This window comes from Falco rusticolus, chromosome 11 (assembly GCF_015220075.1).
Source record: "Falco rusticolus isolate bFalRus1 chromosome 11, bFalRus1.pri, whole genome shotgun sequence".
NCBI classification, from domain to species: Eukaryota; Metazoa; Chordata; class Aves; order Falconiformes; family Falconidae; genus Falco; species Falco rusticolus.
This window is the reverse complement of record NC_051197.1, coordinates 6479577-6493160: the sequence shown is the minus strand read 5'-3', so window position 1 is coordinate 6493160 and position 13584 is coordinate 6479577. Positions and strand designations below refer to the sequence as shown.

General features: G+C 39.8%; 1 protein-coding gene across 2 annotated transcripts in view; it reads right to left on the bottom strand.

Moving 5' to 3' along the window:
* Positions 1-10092, bottom strand: part of GLIS1 (GLIS family zinc finger 1) — a 113443-nt gene extending 103351 nt beyond the window's left edge. For both annotated transcript variants that reach the window (XM_037404837.1, XM_037404838.1), the window contains exons 1-2: positions 9899-10092; positions 2525-3626 (exon numbers count right to left, since the gene is read on the bottom strand). In XM_037404837.1, the coding sequence (XP_037260734.1) occupies positions 2525-3626; positions 9899-10050 (1254 nt within the window). In that variant the 5' untranslated portion in view covers positions 10051-10092. The remainder of the gene's footprint in view (positions 1-2524; positions 3627-9898) is intronic.
* Between the last annotated feature and the right edge of the window lie 3492 nt (positions 10093-13584).

The window sequence follows — 13584 nt, the reverse complement described above, 5'->3', positions numbered from 1 at the left end:
AGCAAAAATGAAACAAAATCTCAGACCTCTATAGACAGAGAATGAATTGCCTTCCTAATTTGCAGGAATAATAGCACAATTATTACCACATCAAAAGAAAAACCATCATTTAAAATGACATGACATCACTGCACAATGAAACACTGCACAGCAACCCTTGTTTAAAGTGGAATGGAATTCACTGGGCAAATAATCCCTACTTGATATTAATAACTTTAAGGAGCTGTGTTGCAGCTTTGGATCTTGTCCCTGCCAGATCAAGGACTTTCCAGGGTAGAAAACTAAATTTGTAAAGACAACATATTTTTCACGTGCTTCCTTGGATCCAGCTTTACTTCACATAGGATTCCAGGTTGTAACATTTAATACATGGATACCTCAGCTGACAGTGGAAGGCTCTTACTCTGGGAATAGAAGAGTTAACTGCAACTTGTGCAATGTAAAACTCCTAATTCTGATTGGGCCATTCCATGTATGGGAACAACTACAATATCTGCTCAAACAAAACAGATCTTTATGTACTTATATGCCAAGGCTATATACATGTGCCATGAAGGCTGTCTGCAATATCAGGTGCAAAGGTTTTTCCAACCTATTCACAATATTAAGCCTTGAGATGTTATCAAAAGCCAGTTCTTTAACGCAGATGAAAATAATTGAAAGTTGGAAATTTTCAGCATTTGCTAAGATATTACATGATTTACTGTCTCTGGTTTATCCAGTTTCCTGCAGAAATGGGAATGTAACATTAGAAATCTGCTATACAATACCTGTCAAATATGCATTTGGCAGAAAAAGACAAAAGTTCCCTCACCCATGGAGGGAATGCTGAATCTTTCAGCATCATAGTAAAGCTAATCAGGGTTTCATATTTTAAGTATTTCTTTTTAAAAGTGTGAGATCAAAGTGGGAAGAAGACTGACCTCATTCCACATGATAAAAACACTAAAACCAAAAAGTAGGCTAAAATAAAACCTGTGAGTATGCTTTCACAGCTTGCTTATGCTTTTGTTTGGAAAGAAGCAAGTAACTTGCATTATCCTTTGATGATTTATGCCCAAATAAAAGATATACATAGGAAGTTAAATTCCTTTGTACTTTTACAAATTGTGATTGAGGTATTTCTGGAAATGAGCAAGTCAGTTCTTTCTCTCAAAGGAAAAAGAAACAGGTAAGTCTTAGAGTATTTCCATTTTATCTTGGACAACTCGATGGTGTTCTCTAAATATCTGCATTGTTTCCAGTATTGTTTTAGGGAACACCCACTGAACATTAAGATAATCATTCTTCATTTATCCAACAGAAGTAAAAAGATAATCAGGATGACCACTTAGAGAGAAAATTTTTCTCTGTAGAACATTTTGAATACTGTTGTTTTCTTCCTTCTCCCTTCCATAACCATTGCAGATCAGCAAGCTTTTTCTTGACTAAATGGAAAAAAGTAAGCTTTTTACATAAATATTCTGTCCTATTCCCCCATAGAAAGATACAGCTTGTCATGGAAAAGTTTGTCTTCATCTAACTTCCTTACAAGCATTTTCCATTATATTATTCTCTGATCAAAACAATAAAATAGACATATAGTAAAAAAATCTGCCTATCAAGAACCACAACCTGCTGCCATAACCATTCCCTTTGTTTGTACTTATTTGTGTGTATGTGCGTGCATGCACGCACGTGCGCATGTGGGTGTTACAAACAAGACTTTCCAAATTTCATGGCCCAATTTGGAAGCTTATGTCAAACTTGTTTTGCTTCATCTGTTTCAGTCAGGGTCTTATATCATTGTTGTTTCAAACATGTGGAAAGCTTAATGGAAGTAATTAACTTTTATTTTAATTTGGCCATATTGTCATCATGGTGGGCAGATGCAGAGATGGTGCTATTCCCAAGATCCTCTTTTTGGAACACTGATGTTGTTTACATCTTCTTGATCAGAAGAGAACAATGGGTTTTCCATATTTTTAAAGCTCTGTTTTGCAAATTAAAAAAGCCCCTAACAACCTTTGAAAATGTAATTAAAGATATTCCTTTAATTCTTTTAACTGTTTAAAATCCTTTAACAAGTTTCTTTTTCTTTTCTAAACTATCATTTGAAAAGTTTGCACTCATAACTCTATGGGTTATTGTTCAGCTGAAGGAATGAAAAGAATTTCATTAGATGTGTTTTATGTTTCTTGATTAAAAATGTCACCCGAGGCTCAGTGACTTTGTTTTACGTTAAATGACTGCTGCGTGCTTTGATCATCACTTTATTAATGCTTTAATGAATATTAAAAAAACTAAAGCACTGTATTAAAAGTTAAGCTCTCAAATAAGGAAACTGAATCTCTTTTCCAAGAACTACAGTATTTCTTACTCAAACACTTCCTTCTAGATTAAGGTTTTCTCCAATTCCCCTTCAGCCTGCTGCAGACTAAGTTACAGGAAAACACAACAATTATGTTGGAATAAGACTGAAAAGAGAGCAAGAAAGAGAGCAGAGCAGTATGTTTCTATTCAAACAAATATATTCCAGACTTACCATGCACTTGTTTGGTTTTTCTCCAGAATGAACCCTCATATGAATCAGCAGTTTGTAACGAGCATTGAAGGGTTTATATCGGCGGACACAGCCTGCCCAAAAGCAAGTGAAGTCCTCTCCTTTCCGTTGATCAATGTGGGTCTTTTCTATGTGTCTGACCAGTTCGTCTTGTTGGTCGTAAGTGGCACTGCAGTCAATCCACTGACAGACCTGTTTGCCATTGCTGAGGTCCTGATCGTCCCCATCGCTGGGCTGAAGGGACTTCGGAGACATAGAGGCGTGTAAGTGAGGCAGTGGCCCTTGAGTCTGGGTTAGTTGCTGGTGTAGATGGTAAGGCGGAGGCAGCCCCTGATGATGTCGGAAAAGATCAGCAGCAGAGGAATAATCATCAGCTGGTTCTTGTTTTAAGAAACTCACCTTCTGGGTACTGTGCAAAGTGTTTTGATGAGGAATGCTAGTACCATTCATCATAAGGCTGAGGCTTCCATTCTCCTCAACTTGCTGCATTGGTATCTGCTCACAGTCACTTCTGTCACATTCAGTGGAAACAGGTACAAGACATGCTGGAGGGGAGGGAATACTGCAAGGGTTTCCAGGCTGAGAGCAAGACTGGGGCCGAGAGGATTTTTGAGCACTGTGATGACTGATCTCCACTGGATGAGAGGAAATGCCAGCTGAATTAGTTCGCAGTCCATTCACACAGGTGACCAGTGACGTCTGTGATGTGCGGATGATAGCTGTAATATCAATTCCTTCAGCCGAAGACGGCACAACAGAGATGCATCTCTTCTTCAGATTGCTTGTTTGTAGCCTGGCTGAGTGCTGAGGGGTGCCAAGTGACAAAGGACTCAGGGAGGAGCTATGTTCATTATTAAACAAGTAGGATGAAAGTGAATTTGTAAAGCTATTATTCATTAGGTCTATTTCAGGATGCAGACTACCGGAGGTTCTCAGCTCCATCCCCTCCGTAATCCTCCTATGTGTGGAAGTCTCAGACAGAACCTTATAATCACTCGGGCATTCTTGTTTAATGTGCTGAGCTGGGTGACTTCCATTCAGGCATGGAGCAGCAGAATCTACTGAGTCTTGAAACCTGGGTGACCTGTAATACAGTGTTCATTAAACATCACTAACTACCACAGGATTTATGATTTTTGTATAAGACACAACACTTGTTAAGCCCTGGAGAATGGAAGCACTTGCTCTCTGCTGAATTTTGCCTGTCTAATACAGCAATTAAACCAAAAAAATCTGCAGTGCTTCCTCTACAACCCTTGTAAAGGCAGCATCATTTTACACAGGATTAATTTTACACACTGGGTTACGCACAGAACAGACAATCTTCCCTCCACTGCTACAGGCAGTTAATCAATCACAATCTAGGTTTTCAATGCATAATAGATCGGGCAAAACAATAGCTGAGAATGAAGTTTGAGAGCTTTGGGCATTTTTTAATTATTCAAATATCGGCATTTTCCTCAGAGCACACTGGGAAAATGCCTTGGCATTCTTTTTCACACAAATCAAAAAAGGCTAGCTGAACTTTGCTTACATGTCAGAGAGATGCCTTCCTTCACTAAATTAAACAGGGAAAAAGATCAGTGGGGGAAAAAGGAATACAAAGAGAGAACAGCTCGCTTTCAAGCAGTGGTCCAGAGTTAATAACAGATCAGCTGAGTATTTACTTCTAAGAGGTCTGCAAAAGATAACTAAATAAAGTTCACAACTGGTAGATTTAAACTGGCAGTCTATGCATTCCCATTTCCATTTTTCGTATTAAAGTCTACATGGGTCTGCAAATCAAAAGACTGTTCTGCAGAAGTGATTTTTAATCTTTTTTGGTGTGCACTGAATCCAGTCACTCAGGAAGCAGAACCTCAAGGAACGCCATACAGACATCTCAGAAAAACCTTTGGGAATGCCTTTAGGAAATGTTTCCTCCTAACATTTTCTTCCAAGCAGTTAGCAACTGGTTTATGCCTTAAAATAAAACATTTTATCTCAGCTATAAACATTTACTGTGGATGACCCAACTGTGTGGTTTTTCTTAGGACCAGAGGGTGTTTCTTACATATCCCTAAAGCATGGGAGGGTTTAACCTATGGCTTCATCATGCAGAGATGTGCCAGACCGAGAAAAGGAAACAGTACATCTGTGTGCAAGAAAGCTGTATGTGAACTAATAAACCCTCCAGAGAGGCGCTCCATGGCTCTTTTGCTGACATGTTCCACTTAAATGAATTTTATGCTTTTTTGATGCTAGCACCGAAAAAGCTGAAGAAAACCTGGCCATTTGGCAGCTTGCGTGTGACACAGCAGCTAAGACAAATCTAACACATTTTAAAGCATGAAACACAGATATGTAAGCTATTTTGGACACATAGATACATTAAACTGATTATATAATAAAAATGCTCAATAACATACATTTATTTTACAACTTAGATGATTTTATCACTATTATTTCCATTAATCCACCACTAACGTTAAGACAGGAAGCTGGGACAGCTTCTAACACCTCCTTGGTAACAGCTCTCAAAGAACTAGCAATTATAAAAAACAAAGCAGCAAGAAAAATCCTCAAAAAGATTTATTTCTCGTGAAATTAAGGTTGTCAAAAAATGACACCTGTGTGAGGCACACAACTGGCAACACTGCATTCACTAGTGACAGGTTTCTAGAGCTCAAATGGTTTGCAGCCAGTAGGGCTTGATATAAAAAAACCCAAACTTTAATGTCATGAGAGAAGTTAAATCCCCCACCATTCATTGCTATAGAACAATCAGATCTTGCATTTGCCACCAGAAATTTAAAAAGAGTACACTGCAAAATTTTAGAGGTTTCCATAAACCATTAGTTATAATTTCTCCCTTTAGGTTTGCACAGTTGGTCTCAGGGTAAACTTAAAGCACCTGGTTTTGCAGATGGTAAATTTAAAGAAAAAAACAAACCAAACAGTATTCATACATTATTTTTTAATATTTATAGAACCATATGTCTGTAAAGTATGTGTCATAAGCATACGTAAAAACCTTTTATTGCACATGTTTGGGAAACCCTGCCCTGCTTACTAGTAGCTTCATTGCTCAGTAGAAAGTGTGCTGTTTTGAACTCATTCTGAGAAAGGTTTTACAGAATACCATGCCAGGCACAGTATTTCCTAGTATTTAGTTTCTTCTGTATGAGAACTCTTCTAAATAATTCAGTTTGTATCACAGTTTAGTGGTCCCAAAGCCTCAGGCTAAAGTAAACACAACACACTTCTTACATCATATAAAGCTAAACCAAGCTTTACATTTCAGCCTGTGATAACTGGTGTCATATTATTAAGCTTCACGTAAAACTCCCATTTTGCCAGAAATCCAGGTGAGGAGTTCAAGCTGGAATCAGAGCAGAGTACCTGCAGGATAGATATGAACATCCCTGTCCTGAGAAATACTAGGTTCCCAAAACTCCAAGGGACATTGATCTGCATTTCCAGCGCAAGATCTTACTCAGGATCATATTGCTGTGATGCTGCAGTGCAGAATATAAGACACACACAAGAGGGGAGTTTTGAACCGAAAGGTTCAAAAGCAAATGAGATGAAGGCACTGACTTCATGCTTGCCATTCCCACAGCCATGTCTTATCCATGCTCTGCTTGCATAATGATAAGCACAGGCTTGGTTGTGCAGGTCAGAAGCAAGTCTTTTCCAGGAGCTGCATTTTTCTCTGTAGCACTGTATATTTAAATACATTATATACCCTGTGTTAGTTAACTCTGTTGGGAGAATCTGGCTTTCAATTTCCCAGTGTTTGAGTGTTTGGGTACTTAATGTCGAGGTTGCATTAATGCAAACTTCCTGTATTCCCAGCAGAATTTTGCCATCACTGTTCTAGGGAAAGCCCTGCTCGTTCCTTCCAGGCCGGGGGGGGAAGGGGATGGGGGCAGAGGAGTGGCACAGAAACTAAACTGATGTGAGAGGGAAACAAGGTGTCTGGCATCCAACTTGCTGGGTGACTCCTCTTATACGCATTTGACTACGGGATCAGGTTCCAGGCCTGGTACACACAGGCAGTGCTGGGTAAGGATTTACAATTGCTGGACAGTAGCCAAATAGAAATACCTATGAAACAAACAGCCAAGAGGAGAGCAAGAGGGACAAAGGATAGCAGGACAGTGTACAGAGCACTGTGTGGACATGCATATCAGCACGAGCAGCTCACAGAGGCTTCCAGATGAGCAACCCTGGAAGGGAGTGCAGTCAGCAGGAGAATACAACCCACAAATCTCTCTTTGTAGGGAACATCCATGTAACCAAGGATGGACAGTCAGAGGCAACAGAACTGCTGCTTAAGCACATGAAAGCTGAGTGTGAGGACTTTGAAGAGTAACAGCAGCTTCTCAGAGGATACTAAGGCAGTGTTTCCAAAGAGACTCCCTTACGTGGTAATTGGAGCCAGAGCACGAGGCCAGTAACACCATGCCAGAAGTACTGCAGTTCCCAACTGCCCTCAGAGGAAAAGACGACTGTATCTGAAATCTCCAGATTATTTACAAAACATACATGCCTTCAATTGCCACTGTAAATGTGCAATCAGTGATAACTGACAGTTTTAAGAAGCTGGAGGGGATTGTTCTGCTGCACATCCAGGGAAATTTTGCAACACTATCTGACTGCTCTCATGTCTTCCCCGGGTTTTATATGCCGAGCACTGAGCACAGTGTGGGCAGGTTTGTCGTGTCTGATAATGGATTATTTGACAAAAGGCCAACAGTAGCTGTGAGTTGACTCCAACTGTGGTAAGGAAGGTATTAGGACTCCAGTCCCACACACTTTGCATTCACAGATACCATGTAGCAGCAATTATGTTGCACAACTTAAAAACTATTAACTGAGTGGGGAAAAGGGGCCAGGAAGAAGAGTGACTGTGATTCTTGGATTAAGGCAGTCATCCCTAGAATAGTTTCCCAGAGAAAGTGATTCAAGGAGAAGCTGAAGCTGAAGGGGATAACAAGTTTCAGTGCACTGAGGGAAAAAAGGACAAAGCCAATCATAACCCCAAATCCTGAGGGAGATTTTGGATTGCTAGGGGAGGTGCTCTCTGGTTCGTTTGGGTTTTCCTTGGGCATTCCATATCCTAGAAATGCAGAGTGGTTCAAAGCTCAGCTCAGAGAGATTGTCTGAACTTGTACCTCCCTTTATTTCTGTGTTGGTCATTACAGCCAGACAGAACAACCAAATAAAGTTTGCCCTGACTTCTGTGCGCTCCAGTGTCTGTCCACTCCAGCTCTATTTCTCTCACCTATTTTCTAATGGAGGGTGAAATCTGGGGAGGCACAGAGCACTCTTGGCTCCCATTGACTTCACTGGAACCTGGTGGCATTCACCACCACCTCAGTTATGTTCTCCTGCTTTCAGATCTTCAGGGAAAGACCATGTTTTCTGTTACTTGCTTGTCAAGTCAAGAACCTTTAGCATCATAAACTCCATGAACAGAAATTGTCCCAAATGCTGTCCACCTTTTCTCACATGCCAAAGTTTTAGCTCTGTACCTGTGTCTCGTGAGTACACAGTGACAAAATTAGACACTGTGCCTATGAGGTCCATAGAGCAGAGGTGGGAATTGGCTTTACCTTGCAAATCCAGTGCAGACAAAAGTATTAGCCAGGTGGACGTACAAGCAGAGCATGACCAGTGACACACACAAACAACCCATAAAGGAATGGAAGGGTCTTTCAAGATATTCTCCAAACATTTCCAAACAGTTACAGCAGAGCTTCAAGGCTTTAGACCATGCTACAAAGCAAAGGGGAGGGAATCAGGCCTATCACCTGCTACTTTCTCATGTTATGCAGCAGACAATCCTTTATGTTGTTCTGGGAATCCTCTTCCAAATGGGGGCCGGAAGGGGTTCATATTTCTGAAGGTGGGTACTGTGATGCCTGGTATGCAGGTGTCTATCATTTCCTCATTATAGATTTTACAAAAAGGTTCAAAAAGATCTAAGCAGAGTACTCTCTTCCTCCTTTTGTTTGCTCCTTCCCTAATTATCTTTGTTTCATAATTGACTTCACTGACAGAATAAAAAAAGGTTGATAACTGCCCGTCCCACGTTGAACCATAAAGAAGCTAGGGAGGAGCAGACTTATATCCAGCTGCAAAAAGCATCTACAAATCTTTGTAGCAATAGCAGAATATTTTGTTTTATGGCATGGATATTATGCCCTTTTCAAACAAACAAACAAACAAACAAAAAGCTCTTTCCACTTGCTTGTCATATTGCCGTGCCTCCTCCTCCTGAAAACACAGATGTTCTTACCCAACCAGTAAATGAAAAAGGGGAAACAAGACATAAATACGTAGCATAAAATCAGAAACAGTCAGATTTCCAAGACCAAGCTATAGGCCGTATTTCCTCTTGTTGTGACCATGGAATTTGGGCTAGATAGTTCCATGCACAGAGTGCCAATTATTCCAAGTATCTAAGATAAAGGCTGCAACATTATTGAGGTTTTTCTTTTCTACAGCTCTTCAAAAACGTCAGGATTATTCCATATTACATCCCCTGCCAAAAATCAGTGTAATTAAAATAGATGGACAGATTTTAATTCGTAGCAGGCTTCTATTCACAATGGATGTCTGTTTAGGGTACTTGTTTAAAATCTGGTAATGTTAAATTTGTAACAACAACAAAAAAATAATGGAGTTCTGTGTTTTCATATAATTAATTTATAGCAAATGTTTAAATAGATATTCTGTTCATAGCATATCCAACTACAGTGTGTATATCAAAACCAGAGACCAAATTTTCACATTAGGGCCTTAAAAGCAAATACCAAGGATGTGGCTGTATGGGAACATTGAGAATACTTCATTAAAGGAAAGGCTGTAGAAATAAAAGTGGCATTGGCTTCCTGCAGGTTTGGTGGTGGCACGCCAAATTGCCATATGGGAGACATTGGTCTGAGGGTAAGTATCATCCCTGCCTTCCAGGCTGCAATTTGGAAACAACATGGTATTTGGGTGGAGGTATAGAGGAGGCGAGTGTGACCCTACTTAAGCCCCTAGCGAAACTCTCATTGACTTTTGGGCATGCTGGAAGAGCCCCCCCCAGAGAAGCTGTATTTAAACTTCAATTCAGGGGGCTGCGGCTTCATACTCAGTGACTCTTCCTGGCACTGCCTCGGACAGTTGCCTGTGCTCATGTGCAATGCGAACCTGCAAATGAGCAATGCAGTTAAATCGGCATCCAAAGGACTTCCAAGATGAAGTGAAAGCCAAAAATACTCTTATAAATGTAGCACCCACGGAGGCTATCAGGAAGCAGTTGCAACACAGAAGCACTCCAGAAGAGCAAAGTATATCAACTGATAAAACTTGCAGGGATACCTTATATCCGAGTGTGTCAAGTTCAGCTGACCAACATGAAGCAGTCTCTCACAGGACAGTGGGTGGTCTCGCATAAGTGAGTTTCCTGTGTGGATGAACAGACCTTGTCTGCAGACAGGTACTGAGCTACTTGTCATCTCCATGTCCATCATGTTCTTCTTCTCAGAGATCAAATTACAATGATTGTAGCCACCGTTCACTGTCAAAAAAAAAAAAAAAAAAAGCAACAAAACCTTAAGGCTTTGACTAAGAACCCTCTACACTGACTATTGCTTTGTATACTCATTTTGAATCTCCTTGCAAAATTCCTGTAAACGACGTGGCAGTGGAAATGCAAGGTTTCACAAGGAACCAAAAACTAACTGCAAAGGAATTTGGATCTGTGAACTCTGACTGTTTATTTCTCATTTTAAGTTTTGTGGCTATTTTACACTTCATAATCTAACTCAGAAGAACTTAGTCTAATAGCTTCCTTTCCTTCTGTGTATTTCTATAGTAGAGTCTTGCCTGTGTTGAATTTTGGAGAGGGATGTTTCAGAGTCCCTTTATTTTCAGGGAGAGAAGCTCTCTGAAAACAGTGACGTAAGTCAAGTTTTTCTTTGCAGACAATTATCTCTGTGATTATGACTTTAGATGGGCATGTTTTACTTTACTGTCAGGTCAACAGTGTGAAAAAATGTAACTAACTTTGTTTTGATGTATATATTTAAACCGTATTTTCCAAGTAAAATATTACAAAATGCTCATACTAATAATAATAATACACACTGCTCTAGTGGATATTAATTTTACTAGACTTGGAAAAACAGACTAGAGCTATAGCAATAATCTTTAGAAATATATATATAACCACAAATTATAATCTAGCTAAAAAGAGAGGACAACGAGGGAATTGAGAATTTTGATTGCATTGGTCAAACACTAGCAATTCCATTTAAAGCATAAACTATAGTTGAGTTCTTTACCTGTAGTGAACTAGTCAAATACTCATGGATAAGTATGTATAAAAGTATTTGTGAGAGGTATTTCAGAGGCTAGCTAAAAAAGTACAATAGCCATTCACCGTCATTTTCACTACTGTATATGAAACATGCTCCTAAAATACTAGAACTCCCTCTCATCTGTTTTTTTCATGGAGACAAAATGTAATGGTGTCAGATACTAATGGAAAGCATATTTCTGTAGTTTTCATACAGAGCCCAGAAAGTAACTCCTTCACCCTTGTACCCAATGCTCATGGTCATGGGTACTATAGAACTAGACTGCATTGTAGTTAGCCCATTCTCTACGGAGGCACTGAGTATTGCACACTGAGGAAGAAAACAAATTCTGCAGTCAAAGTGACAAAAAAGATAAAACCTGTGCTCAGTTTCATGCAAATCACTGATGCTCACAAGCATCAAGGTTTGTCCTTTATTAACATATCACAAGGCATGATTCATCTCACCATAGTTTTGCTGTCTATATATCTGCAGGTATATACTGATAGAGAGTCATGGAATTATCTAAGTTGGAAGGGATGTTCAAAGACTATCTAGTGCAATCCCCCTGCCATGGGCAGAGACGTCTTTCACTAGATCAGGTTGCTCAAAGCTCCATCCAACCTAGTCTTGAAAACCTCCAGGGATGGGGCATCCACAACTTCTCTGGGCAACCCATGTCAGTCTCTTGCTACCCTCATCATGAAAAATTTTCTTCCTTATATTGAATTTAAATCTGCCTTCCTTCAGTTTAAAACCATTGTCCCTTACCTTGTCACTACAGACCCTAGTAAAAAGTTTTTATCCATCTTTCCTATAAGCCCTCCTTTACATATAGAAAGGTCACAATCAGGTCTCCCTGGAGCCTTCTCCAGGCTGAATAACCCCATCACTCCCAGTCTTTCCTCACAGGAGAGGTGCTCCAGCCCCTTAATCATTTTTGTGGCCTCCTCTGGACCCACTCCAACAGATCAATGTCCTTCTTGTACTGGGGGCTCTGGACCTGGACACAGCACTCCAGGTGGGGTCTTAGGAGAGCAGAGTAGAAGGGCAGAATCACCTCCCTTGACCTGCCGGCCACGCTGCTTTTGATGCAGCCCAGGACACAGTTGGCCTTCTGGGCTGCAAGCACACACTGCCAGCTCATATAAAATTTTTAATTCACCAATACCCAAGTCCTGCTCTGTGGGGCTATACTCTCAATGAAATCATCACCCAGTCTGTACTAAGCTTTATACCTATATAATACAGGTATTCTATATTTTATAGATGTATTACATAATTAAACAGATACCACAGTATTCATTAATTATATTTTCATTATATAAGGGTAAGTAAAATTGTACTCCTGAAATTTTGCAATTGCTGCCGTTTTGTCACATCATTTACAAAGTTCCAGTCAGATATTGTGCTCATTTTAGTCAGCACAGTAACTCAGAGCAAAGGTACCCTTAACATACATGAACCCCCATTTCCTCTTTTGGACAACTGCTAATGCTTGTGGACTTGGCAATGTTAGGTTTACGGTTGGACTCAACGATCTTAAGGTCTTTTCCAACCTAAATGATTCTATGATTCTAATCCTACAGTAAACGAAAGGCAAGTGGGAGAGTCTGAGTTGCTGTGGTCCTCTATAATTACAGTCTATGAATGCTTTGAAAGCAATGAGAATCACATTCACAGTTTTGGTAAGTATAAATGAGAAGAAACAGGTGACTAGGGAAAGCAGAAAAAGTCTTTGGTAACTGGAGAATTTGTGAAAAGGATCACAGCACAAAAGTCCATTCTCCTCCACTGGCTGGGCTCCACAGCTTGCCCGTCATGCTCCACGGCACCATTGTATTAGGAAAGACCATAGCAGATGAAGACGTAGTCCAGGCAAGCATCCAGACCCATAGAAAAGAGTGGGTACATGTGACACCCAAATTACAAGTTTCATGAGGCATTATTGTGACATTTACAGAATAGAATTTCCTGTTTCCAGTTAAAAGTTTTCAGTGTTTGGCTGATACACTACATTTCTTGACCATTTATTTATTTGATTTTTATTTTTTTTAAGAAGTCAGAATCTTTAACATTGGAAAAACAAGACTGGGTTTTTCCTATCCAGCTCCATCACAATACCAAGGCATACAGTAAGTCTTAGGAAGTATAGGCCAGAATTATTTTATATAAACAAAAAGCCCACATACTTTTTTTTTTTAGGAATGTCACATGAGATTTTAAAGAGAAACCAATTTGTTTTTAAACTATACAACATAGGCCATTAGCCTTCTTCATGGTAATTAATATATATGTTCTAGTTATTTCAGATTTATATTCAGAGACCTGAATTCAGTGATACTATGTGATTGTTCTGAATGACTGAGGAAAGTAAGAAGCTGTACAAAAACAGCATCTTTTGGCCTGTGCAGGGCAGTCAGTTGTGTTCGGTGGTTTTGGACCAAGGCATTTAAGAAGATAGCTTTGGATGCCTTTCAGCTTATAGTGGGTGTCTGCCACAACTGGCTCTGCCCTGCTTGTAATCATGACATAAATAATCATTATATCCTCTGGAGTCCACAGCTCCATCAGGCTTTATTCCATTCCTATTCTGGCTTCATCCCATCATAATTTAACTCACTTCAGTGGTAGTATCTACCTTAGCAAGACTATAATTAGACTTGTGGTTGTTAATTTGTATAGACAAATCACATTTAAAGGGTA